The 23,282-nt window shown below is 43.1% G+C and overlaps 1 protein-coding gene across 1 annotated transcript in view; it reads left to right on the forward strand.

Moving 5' to 3' along the window:
* SMCHD1 (structural maintenance of chromosomes flexible hinge domain containing 1) overlaps window positions 1–23,282 on the forward strand; it is a gene marked incomplete at its 5' end in the record, with an annotated part of 180,781 nt that overhangs the window by 141,151 nt on the left and 16,348 nt on the right. The window contains 7 exons of the mRNA XM_038747255.1: window positions 2,526–2,611; window positions 7,298–7,420; window positions 10,194–10,384; window positions 11,010–11,119; window positions 11,461–11,531; window positions 16,925–17,096; window positions 19,996–20,154. Coding sequence (XP_038603183.1) covers window positions 2,526–2,611; window positions 7,298–7,420; window positions 10,194–10,384; window positions 11,010–11,119; window positions 11,461–11,531; window positions 16,925–17,096; window positions 19,996–20,154 — 912 coding nt within the window. The remainder of the gene's footprint in view (window positions 1–2,525; window positions 2,612–7,297; window positions 7,421–10,193; window positions 10,385–11,009; window positions 11,120–11,460; window positions 11,532–16,924; window positions 17,097–19,995; window positions 20,155–23,282) is intronic.

The following is a 23,282-nucleotide window of genomic DNA, read 5'->3' on the forward strand; positions in this document are numbered from 1 at the left end:
GTTCTGTGAGCCAATGGGAGAATTTAATTTTTTTTCAGTCTTTATATGATTAAATGCTGACTAATAATAATAATAATAATAATAATAATGCTGGTATGTTAAGCGCTTACTATGTGCAAAGCACTGTTCTAAGCGCTGGGGGTATACAAGGTGATCAGGTTGTCCCATGTGGGGTTCACAGTCTTAATCCCCATTTTCCAGATGAGGTAACTGAGGCACCGAGAAGTTGAGTGACTTGCCCACACAGCCGATAAGTGGCGGAGCCGGGATTAGAACCCATGATCTCTGACTCCCAAGCCCGTGCTCAATCAATCAATCAATCAAATGTATTGAGCGCTTACTGTGTGCAGAGCACTGTACTAAGCGCTTGGGAAGTCCAAGTTGGCAACACATAGAGATGGTCCCTACCCAACAGTGGGCTCACAGTCTAAAAGGGGGAGACAGAGAACAAAACCAAACACATTAACAAAATAAAATAAATAGAATAGATATGTACAAGTAAAATAAATAGAGTAATGAATATGTACAAACATACATACATATACACAGGTGCTGTGGGGAAGGGAATCAATCAATCAATCATATTTATTGAGTGCTTACTGTGTGCAGAGCACTGTACTAAGCGCTTGGGAAGTCCAAGCTGGCAACATATAGAGACAGTCCCTACCCAACAGTGGGCTCACAGTCTAGAAGGGGGAGACAGAGAACAAAACCAAACATACTAACAAAATAAAATAAATAGAATAGATAGGTACAAGTAAGATAAATAAATAAATACATAGAGTAATAAATATGTACAAACATATATACATATATACAGGTGCTGTGGGGAAGGGAAGGAGGTAAGACGTGGGGGATAGAGGGGGGGATGAGGGGGTGCTCTTTCCTCTGAGCCATGCTGCTTCTCTGTCGTCCCTCGTCTTCTCTTATGAAATCCGTCTCCCTCTTTCTTTCTTCCTTCTGATCACAGCAGCGTGGCTCAATGGAAAAGAGCCCGGGCTTTGGAGTCAGAGGTCATGGGTTCGAATCCCGGCCCTGCCAATTGTCAGCTGTGTGACTTTGGGCGAGTCACTTCACTTCTCTGGGCCTCAGTTCCCTCATCTGTAAAATGGGGGTGAAGACTGTGAGTCCCACCTGATCACCTTGTAACCTCCCCAGCGCTTAGAACAGTGCTCTGCACATAGTAAGCGCTTAATAAATGCCATTATCATTATTATTATTATTATTACCAGGGCCTTAGTTAGCAGTCTGGGAACCGTTGAAGCCGTGGTCAGCCCAGCGCTGGCCCCAGGGGTTTTGGAGTTCGGGTGGTGACCCAGTCTACGGCCCACCCCACCCTTCGACTGACAGGGCGTCGATGGCGATTTTGAGAATAAATCAGCATTTCGCTGCTAATCTCCAGTGCGTTGGGCGTGCAGTGGAGAGGCAGCGTGGCCCAGTGGGTGGAACATGGGCCTGGGCATCAGAAGGACCTGACTTCTAATCCTGTGCCCTGTGTGACCTTGCTCAAGTCACTTCTCTGTTCTTGCCAGCAACCTTTGAGCAAGCACTTTGGGAAAAAGCATTTTACCGGCTGCTGTTACTGCTGTGGAATGAATGACAGAGTGGAGATAATTAGCTAAATCTACTGACACACAATCTGGTTTCTTGCTGGCCTCTACAAGTACTCTGAAAAAACCAGAAGATTGTCACTCCCTTCCACCGGACACACTTTAAAAATCAAGTGGAGATGTTCTAAAAATACATTTGGTTTGGGGATTAAAACTGTGAGCCCCCCATGGGACAACTAGATCACCTTGTAACCTCCCCAGCGCTTAGAACAGTGCTTTGCACGTAGTAATCTGCAAAATGGGGGATTAAATCTGTGAGCCTTAGGTGGGATGCAGATTTTGTCCAACCTGATTAACTTGTATCTACTCCAACACTTAGAACAGTGCCCGCGTGGCTTAGCAGAAAAAGCATGGGCTTGGGAGTTAGAGGTCATGGGTTCTAATCCCGGCTCCGCCACTGATCAGCTGTGTGACTTTGGGCAAGTCACTTCACTTCTCTGTGCCTCAGTTACCTCTTCTGTAAAATGGGGATTAAGATTTAGCCCCACGTGGGACAACCTGATTACCTAGTATCTACCCCAGCGCTTAGAACAGTGCTTGGCACATAGTAAGCGCTTAACAAATACCATCATCATTAGCAACTGATTAACAAGTACCATTTTAAAAAAAATTAAAAGTCCCATTAAATGGGAGTGTGGCCATGTTAATAAGCCTAAGGTTTACTTCTGGCTTGCCACACGCTCAGGAAATTGGGGTTTCACTTTTCTAAATGTGAGTATTATGATAAGTATTCTGTTTCCAGAGGCAGGTTAAAAAATATTATGTAGAACGCAATTGTAAAACAATGGCTTGTGTCCTTTGATGTTTTAGCACATTCCGAAATCTAAAAGGCAGTTAAAAATGATTTTCCCCCAACTTCCCTGGGAGAAAATATTTTGGGTATTCCAATTAATTATTTGTGATTTTTTTTTTTAGGTCAAGTTCAAGAAGCAAGAGCAAAAGAAGTCCACCTGAGGCATGAACTGAAAAGACAGAACATTGATATTCCATCAACAAACGCGGTATGGTATTTTTCCTTTAGAGATTTCTGTTGAATTTTCATTTGCGAGTGAGGTGTTTTTACTAATGTCATTCTGGAACTTGTTACATCTCCCAAGATGAGGTAAAATCTCTCCCCTCCCACCCCCAACAACCTAGTAGTATTAGGAACGTTGTAGGGTTTGTATTTAAGCTGCTAAAACAAGTTTTCCTACCAAGAATGGGGCTTTTTTTTTCAAGAAAAAGGCATTAGCATGTCTAACTTGCCTTCACTGCTTTACTTCAAAGAGCCAATCATTAATATGTTGTGGCCTACTGTGGGCAAAGCAGTGTACTGAGTATTTCATTCATTCATTCATTCAATCGTATTTATTGAGCGCTTACTGTGTGCAGAGCACTGTACTAAGTGCTTGGGAAGTACAGGTTGGCAACATATAGAGACAGTCCCTACCCAACAGTGGGCTCACAGTCTAGAAGGGGGAGACAGAGAACAAAACAAAACGTATTAAGAAAATAAAATAAATAGAATAGATATGTACAAGTAAAATAAATAAATAAATAGAGTAATAAATACGTACAATCATATATACATGATGTATATATGATTATATATACATGATGTGTACATATATATGATGTATGTATATACCCCAGTGCTTAGAACAGTGCTTCACACATAGTAAATGCTTAACAAATGCCCTCATTATTATTATTATTAGAAAGGGGAGATAGACAACGAAACAAAACATGTAGACGGGTGTCAAAACCGTCAGAATAAGTATTTGAGAGAGTAGAATAAAAGAAGACACAATCCCTGCCCACAAGTAGAGTAATAAATACGTACAATCATATATACATGATGTATATATGATTATATATACATGATGTGTATATATATAATCATATATACATGATGTATATATGATTATATATACATGATGTGTATATATATATATATATATATGATGTATATATATATACACACACACACACCCCAGTGCTTAGAACAGTGCTTCACACATAGTAAGCGCTTAACAAATGCCCTTATTATTATTATTAGAAAGGGGAGACAGACAGCGAAACAAAACATGTAGACAGGTGTCAAAACCATCAGAATAAATATTTGAGAGAGTAGAATAAAAGAAGACGCAATCCCTGCCCACAAGGAGCGTACAATGTATATGTAGGGAACAGACAAAATAATTTACAAAGAAGAGCCCAAGTAAAGCGTATGAAAAAGTATTTGCAAAGGGAAGTAACGAGTGCCAAAGTGCTTAGAGGGAAAAGAGGTATGTCTAGGAGGAGAAGAAAAATGAATCAAGGAACTTGTGGAAGGAGATGAGATTTCAGAAGGGTTTTGTAAATACACCATAAACAGCAGTGAAGTTTGAACTGGAGAAAGGGGAAGGAGGATGTCCAGTCCTGAGACCGATTCAATAGTCAAGTGATGGACTAGGATAGTAGCCTTCGAGATGGAGATGAAAGAACAAGTCCAAGAAATGTTGAAGAAAAAAAAAAATCCAGGCGGAGACAATCAGTGGTGTTTATTCATCCATTCATTCAATCGTATTCATTGAGTGCTGTGTGCAGAGCACTGTACTAAGCGCTTGGGAAGTACAAGTCGGCAACATATAGAGACGGTCCCTACCCAACAACGGACTCACAACAAAACAAAACACGTAGACAGGTGTCAAAACTGTCAGAATAAATAGAATTACAGCTATATGCACATCATTAATAAAATAAATAGAATAGTAAATATGTACAAGTAAAATAGAGTAATAAATCTGTACACATATTTACAAGTACTGTGGGGAGGGGAAGGAGGTAGGCCGGCGTGGGGGTGTGGAGGAGGAGAGGTAAAAGGGGGCAAGTATTGAATACTTACCATGTGCAGAACACTGTAGTATGCGCTTGGAAAATCAATCAATCGTATTTATTGAGCGCTTACTATGTGCAGAGCACTGTACTAAGCGCTTAGAAGCGCTTGGAAAAGTATAGTACAGCTGAGTTGGTAGCAAGTTCCCTGCTCACAAGGTACTTACAGACTAGAGGAGGGAAACAGATATTAAAATAGATACCGGATATGTCCATAAATGCTGTGGGACCGAAGGTGAGGTGATTATCAAGCATTTAAAGGGACAGATCCAAGAGACTGAATGTGAGAGTTGAAAGATGATGACGGTGATGGTATTTCTTAAGCGCTTACTATGTGCCAAGCACTGTTCTAAACGCTGGGGTGGATACAAGGTCATCAGGTTGTCCCACGTGGGGCTTGCAGTCTTAACCACCATTTTACAGATGAGGTAACTGAGGCCCACAGAAGTGAAATGACTTGCCCAGAGTCACACAGCAGATAAGTGGTGGAGCTGGGATTAGATACCACGACCTGTGACTCCCAAAGCCGGGCTCTGTCCATTAAGCCTACCTCCTTCCCTTCCCACAGCACCTGTATATATGTATATATGTTTGTACATATTTATTACTCTATTTATTTTACTTGTACATATCTATTCTATTTATTTTATTTTGTTAGTATGTTTGGTTTTGTTCTCTGTCTCCCCCTTTTAGACTGTGAGCCCAGTGTTGGGTAGGGACTGTCTCTGTATGTTGCCAATTTGTACTTCCCAAGCGCTTAGTACAGTGCTCTGCACACAGTAAGCGCTCAATAAATACGATTGATGATGATGATGATTAAGCCATGCTGCTCCCATATGCTTGAGGAGTCAAGGTTGCATGTGTTTTAAACAGGGGGCATGGCGGTATTGTCAACCTGGATGGGAAAGTTGAAGCATTGTGGCCTGGTGGATAGACCATGGGCCTGGAAGCCATAAGGACCTGGGTTCTAATCCTGACTCCACTGCTTGTCTGCTGTGTGACCTTGGGCGAGTCTTTTGACTTCTGCATCTGTTACCTAATCTGGCAAATGGGGATTAAGAGGGTGAGTCCCATATGGGACAGGGACTGAGTCCCACCTGATTAACCTGTACCTACCCCAGCGCTTAGAACAGTGTTTCTAGTGCATAGTAAGGGCATAACAAATACCATAATTATTATCATTATTTATTAACAATTATTATTATTATTATTATTTATTTATTTATTTTACTTGTACATATCTATTTATTTTGTTAGTATGTTTGGTTTTGTTCTCTGTCTCCCCCTTTTAGACTGTGAGCCCACTGTTGGGTAGGGACTGTCTCTATATGTTGCCAACTTGTACTTCCCAAGCACTTAGTACAGTGCTCTGCACACAGTAAGCGCTCAATAAATACGATTAATGATGATGATGATTAACCTGTACCTACCCCAGCGCTTAGAACAGTGTTTCTAGTGCATAGTAAGGGCATAACAACTACCATAATTATCATTAGTACCATAGTTAAATACCATAAAAAACACTCTTGTGAGGCCCCTGTAGACTCTAAGTCTGTTTTGGGCAGGGAACGTGGCTACCAACTCTGTACTCTCCCAAGCACTTAGTACAGTGCACAAAGTAAGTGTTCAATAACTAGGAGTGATGGAAGTTAGGTGGAGGAGTTTAGAAAGGAAGATGAGGGGTTGAGTTTTGGATTTAGGTTGAGGTGCCAGCAGGACTCCTTATGGAGATGTCTCGCAGGCAGGCACGTGGAGGGTGAGGTTGGAGTAACGAGATGGAGTTGGGGGGATGGACTTTGTTCTGTTGCTCTGATTGGACTCTCCCGAGCGCTTAGTACAGTGCTTTGCACACAGTAACCACTCAATAAATACGTTCAAACGAACGAGTTGACTGCTTAGAGGTGTGTCCCCCCCGAACCCCGCACTCGAGGAAAAGAAGGGAGAAAAGTAGGGGACCCAGGGTGAGAGACAGAAGAATAGCCCGAAAAATGGAATGAGAATAGTAGCGATACTTCTTCAGCTCTTATTAAATGCCAAGCGCTCTGCTAAACCCTGAGGTAGATACGAGATAATGAGATCGGACTCAGTCACAGACTCATTTGGCTCTCCCGAGGAGGAGGAAGAACCAGTGTTTTATCCCCATTTTACTGATTAGGAAACTGTGGCCCAGAGGATTTATTTGTTGTTTCGTGTGTTGCTTTTTAAGTGGTTTTTAGATGGAATTTGTGTAGCTCTTACTATGTGTCAAACACTGTTCTAAACGCTGGGGTAGGTACATGTTAATTAGGTTAGATAATGTCCTGCATGGGCTTCACTAACTAGGTAGGAGGGAGAGCAGGTATTGACTCCCCATTTTATAGCTGAGGAAATGAGAGAAGCAGCGAGGTTTAATGGAGAAAGCCCAGGCCTGCGAGTCAGAAGGACCTGGGTTCTAATCCCGGCTCTGTCACATATCTGCTGTGGGACCTTGGGCAAGTCACTTCCTTCTCTGGACCTCAGTTCCCTCATCTGTAAAATGGGGGTTAAGACCGTGAGCCCCTTGTGGGACAGGAACCTTGTCCAACCTGATTAACTTGGATCTACCCCAGTGCTTAGAACAGTGTTCAGCACAGAGTAATTGCTTAACAAGTATCATAATTATTATTGTAACCAGTGAAAATAAGTGAGATAAAATGTTTACAGGTTGTTGAAGCATTTCCCTTAGCTGTGAAGAATTTTGATGCAAGACATTACCTTCTAAAGCTCTGAAGTAACTACGTTTGAAAAAAAACTGCTATTGGCTTCACTATTTCACACTGTTATAAATACATGTTGCTTTTACTCATTTATAGGTTTCACACATTGATGCACTCGTACAACAAAAGACTTCGGAACTGGAAGGATTAAGGAGGCAACCTCGAAGGTCATGCACGCTTCCAAACTATCCCAAAGGCAATCCAGATATTTTGGGAAAGGTGAATTTACGATGTCTTAAAATCTTTTCAAGAGCAGTAGTTCTCTTTCTCTCTTGCCGTTTCCATTTGTGGGTATTCCCTTTAGGTGACACTTCCCCGTTGTTGGGGCTAGCTTTTTGATCAATTGTGCACACAATCAAAACGCAGAATTCATTCTGTAATTAGCAGCTTGTGGGAGAGGTGATCTTTATAAAAGAGTGATTGGATTGTGTAGGTACTACTTTTGCACGTGAATCAAACTGAAATGGGGCTAGAAAGAGAAGACAAGAATCATGATTTGTCATAGGCTATGCCTCACGGTTGTAGCTGAGATGGATGTTGTGGGGTACATGCTCTGGAATTTATTTGGAAAATTAAGGAGAAACTCCCTTTTCCTTTTCTTCTGCCTTTGCTGTCATTTCTCCTTCCATTTTCTCTGACATAATTCCGAGGCCTAAAATTTTGCCTCTTTCTGAAACAAAAAAGATATATTTTTTTTTAGCTTTATCTCTGCTTTTGATCTTTTCAACCTCCTTTAATACCCCCTCGCTTCTCTGGTATATGCCTACGATGGTTTGGTTTTGGGTTTGCTTTTTTTTTTTCCCCCTTATCCTTTAAGGTTGGTCACTTTTCCTCGGTGTGCATCTTTCCTGTTCTTGTTTCTCCTCACCTTGGTTTGCACACGGGTATTTTCTTTCTACTTTTTCCTCAGGTTCCAGAGTACTGATTTATTCTCTTACACTTCTAAAGTAGTTCCGAGCATGGTATCACCTACAGAGCGGAAGGAAGCGATGCATCTAGACTCAGTGCAACCCTTCCTCCTCCTCTGCAGGTAATATGTCTTGCCAAACGACTTGAGTACCATGCAAGGCTGCACCTAGTGGACTCCCACCCATTAAGGATGGTGACAAGAAACGATCCCTCCCCTCCCCGCCGTCTCTCGAATTTTTAAATGTTGTAGCCCATTGCTCGTTTGAATGGCAATGAGGAAAATAAAGTGACGCAAGCATCTGGGACTTGATGGTTTCAAAACTCAGCGGGATACAGTAAAGCCTGCCGTGTCTCTCAGGGATGACCATTCAACAGCTTGGCGAGAGAGCACGGGTCTGGGAATCAGGGAGAACCCTTCTGGTCACGGGTTCTAATCGCGTCTCCGCCACTTGTCGGCTGTGTGACCTTGGGCAAATCTCTTCACGTCTCTGGGCCTCAGTTACCTCATCTGTAAAATGGGGATTAACGCCGTGAGCCCCATGTGGGACATGGACTGTGTCCAACATTCATTCAGTCGTATTTATTGAGCGCTTACTGTGTGCAGAGCGCTGTACTAAGCGCTTGGGAAGTACAAGTTGGCAACATATAGGGACGGTCCCTACCCAACAGCGGGCTCACAGTCTAGAAGGGGGAGATGGAACAAAATAAATAGAATAAATATGTACAAAATAGAATAAATATTTACAAACATGGTTAGCAACATGGTTAGCTTGTATCTATCCCAGCGGTTAGGACAATGCCTGGCACATAATAAGCGCTTAACAAATATCACCACCACCAGTAGAGCTAAGGGCAGAAATTTGTTCCCTCTAAGCGATGCCTAAGCCTTAAAGGTTGTCGAGCTAGGGGAGGGAGAGGAGAGGGGCTGAGCAGAAATCAAGTTTGAACATAAATGAGGTGGCGAGGTGTTCTCACACTTATTCTTTGGCCCTTTCCCTGCCTATGTCACAGTGCTTTCATGTTTATTGAGTTTGAGCAGTGGTAATATTTTTTTTTTCTGCCTTTCTCTGTTTTCTTTTTCCATGCCTTCTTTTATAACCTCTGGAGAATTGGAAATGTCAGGCAGACATTTTGGTAACTCCTAAGGCTGGACTTGGGTTTGATGGTGTGGAAACTTAGCGGGATACAGTAAAGCTTGCCGTATCCCTCAGCGGACACTCGTTTGCTAGCAGAAAACCGGGGAGTACTAGAGACAGGCGATAGACCACAGTGTTTAATCTTCCAAGGCACGCAGGTCTTTTCCTACTTAGGGAATTGCATTAGCACTTTCTGCCAGAAAGAAGTAAATAGCAATCAGTCTTATTTAGTGAGCACTTACTGTGTGAAGAGTACTGTACTAAGCGCTTGGGAGAGTACATTATAACAGGTATTTGTAACTGCAGATTGTTAGCATTTTACTTGGAAGAAGAAATCATCCATCTCATGGTGATTAGAACGAAGTACCCATCTTTCACTTTAACTGGCTTGCTTTCCAAGTTATTTCCAGGTAGCTTTCTTCATAGTATTTCTTCGTAGCAGTTGTCTTGTTTTGCCCTGACAAATATTTAAATCCATTTTAGCACCCGATTTCTTATTTCTTTTAATGAGATCCTTTAAATGCAGTTCAGAGACTGCTGAGAATGTCTGATGTGTGTTAGGCTGATAAAATAAGCAAAGTCTGTTGCCCGTGAGCCCTTTTGAAAAAGAAAATGCAGTGGGCATAGAGCAGTTTCCGGTGATTAACATCCTCCACAGCACTGTACTACTGCTTCTACCTTGTGTAGTGGAGCGTACGAGGCCGGAGGAGAATTCCCAGAGCTGTACAGTCTCTGGCTCCACCCTCCAGGAGTTTGCAAACTAATGGAAATATGATTTGACTGAGGAAGGAAACTCCATCCATCACACCAGAGTAGTATATAAGATCATTTATCCTTGGGCTACTAGAACTCCTTCCAAATTTTCCTCTCCATTTTTCCTCCTTGAAATCTCATTGTGTTTGGGATTTTTGTTTTTTGTCCTGTTTTGTGTTTGGACGGGGTCGCAGATAGCACATTTAGCCCAGATTGAAGACGATGAAGCCGCAAAGGTTATTTCTTGGCATTTGGCAAGTGACATGGATTGCGTAGTCACCCACTCGACCGATTCTGCTCGGCGGATCTTTGACGAGACCCAAGGACGTCAGCAGGTGTTGCCTCTCGACTCAATCTATAGAAAGACTCTTCCAGATTGGAACAGGTATAAAAATGGTCCCCCCCTTTCAAGTGAATTATATTTTTTCTATATTTCACTTCTTTTAAATTTAGAAAGCAATTGGCTACAAATAGTCATCTAATCTAAAGAAGATGCTTGCCGAATTTTTATAATTTTGGCACTTTTGTCGTCCAGGTTGAATTCATAAGAATTTTTGGTTTTGTTATAATTTTCTCATGTTGGGCTCCAGGTGTTGCGGATATATCATTTTAATGTTCAAGAGTGTGTTTTTCAAGTTACGAGGAAATCCGATGTGTAGAATTTTTTTGTTCCTCTGGATGCTTTTGCATGATTCTATAAAAATGCAAGCATAGCTGTAAGGAAGATGATTTCCTGTTTTGTATTTTAGTCTGATAGTGTTCAATAGACCGTCTCTTCTCCCTACAAGACTGTAAGCTGGTTATGGGCAGGGAATGTGTCCATTTATCATTGTATTGTACTTTCCCAAGCGCTTAGAACAGTGTTCTGCACACAGTAAGCGCTCAATAAATATGTTTGAATGAGTGAATGAATAATACAGGTTTTTAGTATGACCATCAATAACGAATAGTGGTTCGGAGCACAAATGGGAGAAGTTTAAAATGTTCATCTATTCTTTTTTTTAAACCAGGCCTCTACCTCATTTACGGAATGGAAAAAATTACTTTAGACCTCTTGGAAATCCTGTATTTGCCAGAGATTTGTTAACATTTCCCGAGAATACAGAGCATTGTCAGATAGGTAAGTAAGATTATAGAAAGTAATTACTTGGCATTTTCTTTTGTAAGAATACCAGATATGAGGGGAATATATGGATCTAACAGATCTATGTGTTAACAATTACATGTTTCTACACAACCTTTTTTTAGTCAGTTTGTAAAACAATAAAGAGAGCTTATCCACTAAAAAAGTTGTTATTCGGTTGCAGTCTCGTGTTCGACTAGCAGTATAATTTGTTTTTCCCTCCTTTTGGAAGAAGGCTTCACGTTTAGGATTAATAAGTGCAGCCCCGATTGAGTCTATTCGGGATTTTAGTACTGGTGAGGAAATTCATTATAATTGAAATCCATTGCCTTTTATAGTGTTTGGGATGCTACTAGGAGACACCATCATTCTGGACAATTTGGATGCCGCTAATCATTACCGAAAAGAGGTACGGACTTCAACTTGAACTCTTTCATGGGCGTTGGTTTTGATGTTAATGCCAACAATTACCATTCAGCAAAGGACAGTCCAGGGCTCAGAGGACCCTGAAAATAAACCACATAACGGGGTTAGACTAGTTTCCTTGACGATCTGAGAAAGTTAATTCCTCTTAATGGTTAGCTGTATTTCCAGAAAGTTCATTTATTCACCGTGGGATCACGGCCATTAGTATGGGCCCCCCAAAATAGCCATTTATTTGAGGCTGCACCACCTTGGGATTGGAATTTAAAGCCTGTCTCTTCCAAGGTCTCTCTGCCCAGGCTCCTGTGAGGGAATGGAAAACATGCTTTAGCTCCCAAGGCTCTGTGCTGCTTTGTCTTAGTGGTCCATTGGGATCCAGTCTACCTAACAGTGGGGAGATTTTATGGCTCGGAGTAGGTTTGGCTGAAGAAGCCAGCACCTTTTTTCGTTCAGTCATATTTCTTCAGTGCATACCGTGTGCAAAGCATTCATTCATTCAGTCGTATTTATTGAGTGCTTACTGTGTGCAGAGCACTGTACTAAGTGCTTGGGAAGTACAAGTTGGCAACATATATAGATGGTCCCTACCCAACAATGGGATTACGGTCTAGAAGGGGGAGACAGACAATAAAACAGGTGGACAGGTGGGACTCCTACGCTCCCATATGCCGCTTGGACAGAGCCAGGGAGGGCAACAACCCCCTCCGGGTGTCTTGGCAATTTACTAAGTGCTTGGGAGAGTACAATAGAACAATAAACAGACATATTACTGGCCCACAATGAGCTTACAGTCTAGACGGAGAGACAGACATTTGTAGAAATAAGTCAATAAATGACTGTTCTAGATTGTGAGCCCGTTGTTGGGTAGGGATTCTCTCTCTCTGTTGCCGAATTATACTTTCCAAGTGCTTAGTACAGTGCTCTGCATACAGTAAATGCTCAGTAAATACGATTGAGTGAATGAATGTCCCGTTTACACAATGTGCGTGTCAAGGACAGGCTTGCTGTGCCATTACAAAACGGAGCAAGAACCTGGAAATGGAAAGATCTGGCAGGATCAAGCTTCCAAAGTTTCAGCTCTGTCAGTCAGTCAGATGTATTGAGTGCTTGCTGCGTGCACAGCACTGTGCTAAGTGCTTGGGGGAGTACAATACAGCAGAGTTGGTAGGCACATTCCCTGCCCACAAGGAGCTTTCAATCTAGAGGGGGAGACAGACAGTAATAGAAATGAATGACAGAGATGTATGTAAGTGTGGGGAGGCAGAGGGAGGGTGGAATAAAGGGAGCAAATCAGGGAGACCCAGAAGACGGTGGGAGAAGAAATATTCCGGTTCTTTGTCGCTGTTTGGCAGGGGGCACAGCCTGACACTTTTCTCCCAGATTTGCCTTGTTTGAGGTATCTTCAAGTTATCTTTACCTTGATCAAGTTATCTGCTCTCCTCTTCATTTATGGGCCTTTGCTCTTCAGGGTGCTATCCCAAAGCCGCTGTAAATGCCCTAATGTCAGGTGGGTCAGGGCTAAGAATATTGCCATGATCAATCCGTGGCATTTACTGAGCGCTTATTGTGTGCAGAGCATCATGCTAAGCACTTGGGTGAGTGCATGACAGCAGCCGGTAGACACATTTACTTCTCACAAGGAGATTACAGTATAGAAGGGGGGACCAGTATTGACCATATACTATGGTTACATACGTACATGAGGGTGGAATGAATATCAAGTGCCTAAGAGATACAGATCGAAGTGCTTTGGCAATGCAGGATGGAGAGGGAGTAGGGGAAATGAGGGCTTAGTCGGGGAAGGCCTCTTGGAGGAGATGGGATTTTAATAAGCTTTGAAGATGAAGAGAGCGGTGGTCTGTCAAATGACATGGCATGCCTTGTCATGGGCAAGGGTTTGGCGGCGAGAGAGATGAGATCGAGTTGCAGTGAGTAGATTGATGCTAGAGGAGCGAAGTGTGCAGACTGGATTGTAGTTGGAAATCAGTGAGCTAAGATAGGAGGGGGTGAGGTGATTGAGTGCTTTAAAGCCAAAGGTGAGGAGTTTCTGTTTGATATCCAGGTGGATTGCCAACCAGTGGAGGTTCTTGATTCATTCATTCAATCGTATTTACTGAGCACTTACTGTGTGCAGAGCATGGGTAGTGAAATGTGGGGAAATCCGGGTAGCAGACTGAAGAAGGAACTGGAGTGGGGAGAGAAAGGTGGTAGGGAGGTCAGGCAGTCATATTTATTGAGCACTTACTGTATGCAGAGCACTGTAGTAAGCACATGGGAGAGTACAATATAACAATAAACAGATACTTTCCCCTTCCACAACAAGGCGAGGAGACTGATGCAGTATAGTCACGGTGGGGTATGGTAAGTGCTTGAATCAACATAATGCTAGTTTAGATGGGGGCCCGTTGTGAGCAGGGATTGTCTCTGTTGCTGAATTGCACTTCCCAAGTGCTTAGTACAGTGCTCTGCACACAGCGCTCAATAAATACGATTGAATGAATGAATGAATAATATTGATGGTACTCGTTGAGCACTTACTATGCGTCAAGCACCATTCTAAGCACTGAATGGGAAAGGGTCGATTTTAGTGGTGTTTTGAAGGTAAAAACTGACAGGATTTGATGACAGATTGACTATGTGGGGTGAATGAGACAGGTGAGTAAAGGATAATGCCAATGATATGGGCTTGGGAGACAGGGAGGATAGCGTTGTTGTGTACAGTAGTGATATAGTCTTGGGAAGGACAGAGTTTGGGTGGGAAGAGGAGGCATACAGTTTGGGACACATTAAATTTGAGATGTCGACGGGATACCCACGTAGAGATGTCTTGAAGGCAGGTGGAATTGAGAGCCTTTACAGAAGGAGAGAAGTCAGGCCTGGAGATGTAGATTTAGGAATCACCAGTGTAGTTATGGTAGTTGAAGCTGTGGGAATAAATGAGTTCTTCAAGGGAGTGGATGGAGATGGAGAATCGAAGGGGACTCAGAACTGAGCCACAGCGGACCTCCACTATCAAGACGTTGGGAGGGAGAGGAGGAGCCGGTGAAAGAGACTGAAAAGAAGCTGCCTGAGAGATAGGAGGAAAACCAGGAGAGGAAGGTATCCCTGAAGCCAAGGTTGGATAATGTTTCCAGGAGAAGAGGGTGGACCACAATGCTAAAGGTAGCCGAGAGGTCAATGAAGGGTTAAGATGAGGTAGAAGGTGTTGAATTTGGCAGTCAGGGTGTCATTGGTGACCTTAGAGAGGGCAATTTCCCATGGAGTGAAGAGGGCGGAAGCCAGATTGGAAAGGGATCAAGGAGAGAATTGGAGGAGAGGAATTGGAGACAGCAGGTATAGACAACTTGCTCATGGAGTTTGGAGAGGAATGGTAGGAGGGAGATGAGGAGCTGTAGGATCAGGGAAGACTTCTTTAGGATTGGGGAAGACATGAACATGTTTGAAAGCCGTGGGGAAGGAGCTGTTAATGCTGCTACGCCCTTGAATTCATTCCAGTTTGCCGATCCACCTTAAGTATTATGGCATGAAACAGCTCAAGAAGTTGGATAAGATCTGTGATAGATCCCAGTTTCCCAGGATATAGAGGGTTAAACACATCCCCTCACCCCTCCCTCAGCCCCACAGCGCTTATATACATATCCATAATTTATTTATATTAACGTCAGTCTCCTCCTCTAAAGTGTGGACAGGGAATACTTCTACCAGCTCTGTTGAAGTGTATTCTCCCAAAACGCTTAGTCCAGTGCTCTGCTAACAGAAAGTGCTCAGTAAATACAATTGGTCGACTGATCCACTGCACTAGACCTTCAGTTGATTCTGAACCTGAATGTCATCCATGCCCTCAGTGAGTTGTATTTGTTGAGCGCTTAGTCCAGTGCTCTGCACACGGTAAGTGCTCAATAGATACAATTGAACGAATTGAGCGCTTACGGTGTGCAGAGCACTGAACTAAACGGTTGGAGGAGTTCAATATAACAATAAACAGACACATTCCCTGTTCGTTGGCCTCCTCCATTCAGTCTTCTACATCTCCTATCTGCGCACTGTGGTTTCTGCACAACAGGATTTGATGGAAAATATTTGACATTCCAGAGAGATTCCCAAATTCTGTCTAGTCCTCAGCTTGGGTCTGCACTCTGATTTTTAGTCACACATCAAGCAGTTGGTCAGTCACTGAGATTTATTGAGCACTTACTGGTTGCAGAGCACTATACTAAGTGGTTGGGGAAGTAGAATACAAAAGAGTTCCTAAACGTGATCCCTTCCAAGTTTAGGGGAGAAGACTGCCATTAAAACAGATCACAGATCGGGGAAAATCATGATTCATTCAGATGTATTTATGGATTTCCACTAGGTGCAGAGCATTATCCTAGCTACTGGGAAAATACATGGATAAAATAATCATTGTGGTATTTGTTAAGCGCTTACTATGTACTAAGCACCGGGGTGGGTACAAGCAATATGACAGTCACATTCTCTGCCCACGATGAGCTTACAGTCTAGAGGGGCAGACAGATAAATAGAAATAAATTACTTAAAAAATATACAGTTGATCCCTGCTTACTGCCCTTCTGCTGCCTATCTGTAATTTGCACCTTATTATGAAGTGCCCCTCCCCACATCAGTTGAATTTATTGAACGCTTTCTGTACTAGGCGACAACTGAGTTGGTAGGCACAATTTCCTACCCACAGCAAGCTCACGGTCTAGAGGGGGTGGAAATACACAGAGTTAGCATTCAGAAGAGATGCAGTAATAGAGAAGGGCAGGTTGTAGATCGTGAAAGTGTGAGAGAGAGAGAAAATTTATTCTCCACAGGAAGCAGAAGGCAGGCAAGGGACTCTTGTGTAGGAGGATATCCCCCAGGCTAAGCTCGAAGGAGAAAGTGAATGTCCAAGATAAGAAACAAACAAAAAGCATAATAGTTAATAATTACGGTACTTGTAAAGTGCTTCATATGCACCAAGCATTGTTCTAAGCACTTCCTCTTCTAAACATGGTAGGGGATTTACCCCTCTAGGCTGCAAGCTCGTTGTGGGCAGGGAATGTGCTTGTTTATTGTTCTGTTGTACTATCCCAAGCACTTAGCACAGTGCTCTGCATAGTAAGCACTCAGTAAACACGGTGGAATGAGTGAGTTTACCCTGCATGCCACTCTCTAATCCCCGGTTCTGGAACTGGCTGGAAATCCCGATCCGATAACACGTCAATTGCCCTCAAGCTTGAGTCACTCGGTCAGTGACAGATTTAATCATTGATTCGTGTATTTTACATGTGCTTATATTTCTGTGCTCTTTTCGGCTGCATCCTGTAGCTTATGATGCAGGTCCATTTGGCTCATGAAACCTCTGACCCTCTTCCTCATTGTCCTTCTCTTTAGGTAGTAAAAATTACCCATTGCCCTACACTGCTGACCAGGGAAGGCGATCGAATTCGAAGCAATGGAAAATTCGGGGGCCTCCAAAATAAAGCCCCTCCGATGGACAAACTTCGGGGAATGGTTTTTGGAGCACCAATGCCAGAACTTTACCAGACGCTTGGAGGACATATAGGTAGGTTTAGAAGCCATCATTATCATCATCAATGATGTCTGTGGAGTGCTTACTCTGTGCAGAGCACTATACTAAGTGCTTGGGAGAGTACAGTACAACAGAGTTGGCAGGCGCGTTCCCTGCCCACAAAGAGCCATAGTCCAGAGGGGGCTGTAACTGTGAACACTGAAAGTTTGCCTTTTATTTTGTGGCTTCCTTGTCTTTCACAGCATAATCAGTACCCTTTCCAAAAGAACGTAATTTGGAAGTTGTTTCCGACCGAATACATCCAAATGAAAAGTCTTGAGTTCATTTTTTTCAACAGCAGAACTTCTTTTGTGACCAGAGATAGTCCCTGACCCCCGTGGGACTCACATTCTAATAGAGAGGTAGAGCAGGTCTTTTATTCCCGTTTTCCAGATGAGGAAACCAACAATAATTGTGGTATTTAAGTGCTTACCTTATACCAAGCACTGTGTTAAGCTCTGGGTTAGGAAATAATCAGACCAGGCACAGTCCCGGTCTCACACGAAACTCACATTCTAAAAGAAGCCGCGTGGCTTAGTGGTTAGGGCACGGGGCTGGGAGTCAGAAGGACCTGGGTTCTAATCCTGGTTCTGCCACGAGTCTGCTGTGTGACCTTGGGCAAGTCCTTTCATTTCACTAGGCCTCAGTTACCTCGTGTGGAAAACAGGGGTTAAGAGTGTGAGCCCCATGTGGGACATGGACTGTGTCCAACCTGATTAACTTGTATCTATCCCAGTATTATGAGCAGTCTCGGCACACAGTAAGCACTTAATAAGTACCATTATTATTATTATTATTAAGAGGGAGGGAGAGCAGGTATTTTATTCCCATTTTACAGATGAGGAAACTAATAATAATTATGGTATAATAATAATTATGGTATTTGTTGAGCACTTTCTATGTGCCAGGCACTGAGCGATCCAAGATAATGAGGTCAGACACGGTCCCTGTCCCACACGGGGCTCTCAGTCTAAAGAAACGGAATTTAGGTGATTTGCCCAAGGTCACGCAGCAGGCGAGTGGTGGAGCCAGGACTAGATACTCAGCTCTCCCCTCGCTTCCAGCTCTGTGCTCTTTAAACTGGATCCGTGCAAGTGGGCTGGAACAGGAGTCCCCACCACCAGCCTCCAGGCTCTGGTTTCCCGGCTCGACCACTATGTCGACCTTCTCGCTGGTCTCCCTCTCTTCAGCCTCTCCTTTCTCCACGTTTCACCCCGCTGCCTAGATCATTTTTCTGCACTGTCATTTTTCACACGTCTCCACTAGGCCATGAGAAGCAGCATCGTCTAGTGAAAAGAGCACGGGCTGGGAGTCAGAGGACTTTTCTAATGCCAGCTCTGCTGCTGTCTGCTAATTCGGTTATATTGTACTCTCCCAAGCACTAAGAACAGTGCTCTGCACATAGTAAGCACTGAATAAAAACCATTGTTTGATTGTCCGCTGTGGAACAGTGGGCAAGTCACTTCATTAGCCCTCAGTTGCCTCATCTGTAAAATGGCGATTAAAACTGTGAGCCTCCTGTGGGACAGGGACTGTGTCCTACCTGAATATCTTGTATCTACCCCAGCATTTAGTACATTGCCTGACATGTAGTAAGCACTTCTCTCCTCCAAGAAGCCTTCCCTAAGCCCCCTTTTTTCCTTTTCTTAACTCCCTTCTGCATCACCCTGTCTTGCTCCCTTTATTCATCACCCCCTGCCCAGACTATAAACTCAATGTAGGCAGGGAACGTGTCTGTTATTTAGTACCCTTCCAGTGCTCTGCACACAGTAAGCACTCAATAAATACTATTGACTGACTGTCTTAAATACCATTGTAAAAGAGAGTCCAGAGCAAGAGGTAAGGAGTTTCTCCTTGCAGCAGATGAAGATGAATAATAATAATAATTGTGGTATTCCTTAAGCGCTTACTATGAGACAAGCACTGTTCTAAGCACTGGGGAGATACAAGATAATCAGGCTGGACACAGTCCCGGTCCCACAAGAGGTTCACATTCTCAATCCCTATTTTCCAGATGAGGTAACCGAGGCCCAGAGAAGTGAACTGACTTGCCCACAAATCAGACAAGTGGCGGAGCTGGGATTAGAATTTACGATCCCGGACTCCTAAGCCCGTGCTCTTAATAATAATAATAGTAATGATGGTATTCATTAAGCACTTACTATGTCTAGCACTGTTCTAAGCGCTGGGGTAGATACAAGGTTAACAGGTTGCCCCACATGGGGCTCACAATCCTAATCCCCATTTTCCAGATGAGGGAACGGAGGCCCAGAGAAGTTAAGTGATTTGCCCAAATTCACACAGCTGACAAGTGGCGGAGTTGTGATTCGAACCCATGATCTCTGACTCCCTAGCCACTAGGCCACGCTGCTTCCTTAGCACTGGAGCTTTTTGAGACGGTGTCAAAGCTCTACTGTTCGGGAAGATGATTTGGGTCGATGGAAAGGAGGAGATACTGGAGGCAGGAAAACCAGTGGGGAGGCTAACCATTGTGGAATTCAGTCCAGGCTGGGAGCTGTTGGCATGAAGAGAAAGGGGCCGATCCAGGAAACGTTCTGTGTCCTCCCCACTGACACCGTGGACCGGTAACTGGGACTGAATTTATTCCCATCTGTTTCTCCCCACACTTTGTACAGTGCTCTGCACTGAGGAGTCAGTCTTAGTAACAGTTCTTCAGAGCAACAGCTGGTCACCCCAGCGGTCTCAAATTCACATGCAAGAGAAAGGATTTTAAGAAATGAAACCACCCAAGATTTTATTGGGTTTGATTTTGGAAAGTTACCTGTGTCAGTGTCTGTAAGAGTCAAAAATGCATTGGTCTATTCCATTCTGAATTGTCAGTGTATGTCTTCTTGGCGCAGGATCTAAATTTATTTTTTTTTCCATTTGACAGATCTCCTTCAGCAGTATCGTTTGTCCATGTGTAAACTTGGTCAAGCGAATAAGGACCTTGATAGTCAGCTGCAGTATTTGGGCTCCCCAGATATGCAAAAGAAAAAGCAAGAACTTAACGCACAGGAGGAAAATCTGAAGCTAATAGAACAAAAACTAGGTATGTGTATTGATGTGTTTGCCTGATGGAAAAAATTGTTTCCAGGATGGAATAGATGGTCCTCAAACTGTTTGTTTTGGGTACCCCTAGTTGAAAAGTACACAATAGCTCTGGCTGGTTATTTACAAGAGTGCTTGTTAAACTGTAGAGTGTTTATGCACTAAATAATAATAATAATAAGTGCCAATGAGTACCATAATAATTATTAGGTGCCAAGCACTGTTCTAAGCACTGGGGTAGATCCAAGTTAATCTGTTAAGCATTTACTTGATGCCAAGTACTGTAATAATCACTGGGGCTGATACACTTTAGTCAGGCCAGACCCAGTCTCTGTCCCACATGGGGCTCACATTCTAAAGAAGGGGACAAATAGGTATTTAATCCCCTTTTTACATACGAGGACGCTGAGGCACAGAAAGCTAAGGTGAGTTGCCCCAGGTTTCCCAAGTATACAATTTGAAAGCAATATTTTAACCAGTAGAAATTTTCCTATTTGCTTTCAAGTTAGTCGTACATCAATAAAGAGTTTTGCTATTTCTGGAGATGGCCAATCCTATGATAGAAACGAGAGGTGCCTAAGTATTTTGACTGACGGATCTTTCTAGGTCACGAATTCCTGGGCAAAGATGAGAGTGTTTTTCTTATCTCCTCTTTTGAGTTACTTGAAGTTGAATTAAATTGGGGGGGGGGGGAGGGAGCTTGGGATTGGGGAATTCTTGGATTTTTGTATAATCGGTTCAGTGCTACAGTGACAGGAAAGTACTAAACCCTCCATGGGAGAAATGTATTGGTGAGGAAAGGGCTATGTGATGATTAAGGAACAGAGTGAGTTGAGTGGAGATTAATTGGAGAGCGTGTGAGACTAGCCCTTCTTTTCCTCTTCTCCCGCTCCCTTCTGCATCTCCGTTGCATAGGATTTGCTTCCTTTATTCACCCAGTCCTCCAGATTATTATTATTAAGTGCCATCGAGTCGTTTCCTATTCATAGCGACTCCATGGAAGTACTTTCTCCAGAAGGTCCTGTCCTCTGCCATCATCCGCAACCTTTCTAACAGTTCTTCCGTTATCGTGGTTATGGTCTCTATCCATCTAGCTATCAGTCTGCCTCTTCCACGTTTTCCCTGGACTTTTCCTAGCATGAGTGTCTTCTCCGGAGAATTAATCCTCCTGATTGTGTCCAGCCCTCCAGCACTTATGTACATATCCGTATTTTATTTATATCAACGTCGGTCTCCCCCTCTGGACTGTGAGCGTGTTGTGAGCAGGGACTATGTCATCATCATCATCAATTGTATTTATTGAGCGCTTACTGTGTGCAGAGCACTGTACTAAGTGCTTGGGAAGTACAAGTTGGCAACATATAGAGACAGTCCCTACCCAATAGTGGGCTCACAGTCTAAAAGGGGGAGACAGAGAGCAAAACCAAACATACCAAGAAAATAAAATAAATAGAATAGATATGTACAGTAAAATAAATAAATAAATAAATAGATAAATAAATATGTACAAACATATACAGGTGCTGTGGGGAAGGGAAGGAGGTAAACTTCTATGTCTACCAACTCTGTCATATTGTCCTCGCGAGCATTTAGTGCAGTGCTCTGCCACAGTAAGCACTCAATAAATCCTTGGGAACGTGTCTACCAACTCTTGTATGAATGAATGACTATTTCAGTGCTTTGCACACCGTAAGTGCTCAATAAGTATGATTGGTTGATTAGTATACTTATATATGCTATATATATATACTTTACAAAGTATATATATATATACTTTACAATCTTTAGATTGTATACTCGCTGTGGGCAGGGAATATGCCTGTTCCCTTGTACTCTCCTAAGCGCTTAGTAGGGTGCTTTGCAAACAGTAAGTGCTCAATGAATACAATTTAATGAATGAATCCTTAGCCACCACAGGCAAGCAGGTCAGGAGTGAATAATGGAGGATAGAGGATTCCTTTTTGCCTAAGTGAGCCGTATAAACTGGAAAATAATGAAGATTTGTGGAAATTAGGAAGCTTGACTGGATTGACATTGCCCCCCAATACCAATAATAATAATAATAATAATCGTACTTGTTAAGCGCTTACTATGTGCAAAGCACTGTTCTAAGCGCTGGGGGGATAAAAGGTGATCAGGTTGTCCCACGTGGGGCTCACAGTCTTCATCCCCATTTTCCAGATGAGGGAACTGAGGCCCAGAAAAGTGAAGTGACTTGCCCAAAGTCTCACAGCTGACAATTGACAGAGCCGGGATTTGAACCCATGACCTCTGACTCTAAAGCCCGGGCTCTTTCCACCGAGCCACGCTCCTTCTCTGCTTCTCTGGCCCGCACCTCAGGGGCAACAGGACTTTGACCAACCTGATTTGTTTGTATCCATCCCAGTGCTTAGTACAGTGCCTGGCACATAGTAAACGCTTAACAAATGCCATAATAATTATTTAGAGGCAGCATGGCCTAGTGGATAGAGCCCAGGCCTGGGTGTCAGAAGGTCATGGGTTCTAACCCCAGCTCTGCCATTTGTCTGCTGTGTGACCTTGGGCAAGTCACTTTGTTTCTCTGTACCTCAGGTACCTCATCTGTAAAATGAGGATTAAGACTGTGAGCCCCACACAAGACAGACACCGTGTCCAACCCGATTTGCTTGTATCTACCCGAGCACTTAGTACAGTGCCCGATACATAAGAAGCACTGAACTTATCCCATTATTATTATTATTATTATTATTGATATGTTTAGAAAAGAGTGTTAGTGTATTTCAGGCTAGCATTTTGGTGTTCTTTCATAATATTTAGTCATTTTCGTATCTTGCTTTTCTCTCCTTATAATCATTGGAAGGTTATTCAACCCCCCCCCCCACCCCCCAAACCTGTTTCCTAATAATTTTGATATCTGTATTTAATCATTGGTACTTACTGAGTCAATCAAACATATTTATTGAGCACTTACTCTGTGCAGAGCACTGTACACTGAAGCAGCGTGGCTCAGTGGAAAGAGCACGGGTTTTGGAGTCAGGTCATGGGTTCAAATCCCGGTTCCGCCACTTGTCAGCTGTGTGACTTTGGGCAAGTCACTTAACTTCTCTGTGCCTCAGTTACCTCATCTGTAAAATGGGGATTAAGACTGTG

The sequence above is a fragment of the Tachyglossus aculeatus genome, chromosome 5, assembly GCF_015852505.1.
Source record: "Tachyglossus aculeatus isolate mTacAcu1 chromosome 5, mTacAcu1.pri, whole genome shotgun sequence".
In the NCBI taxonomy this organism is placed as follows: Eukaryota; Metazoa; Chordata; class Mammalia; order Monotremata; family Tachyglossidae; genus Tachyglossus; species Tachyglossus aculeatus.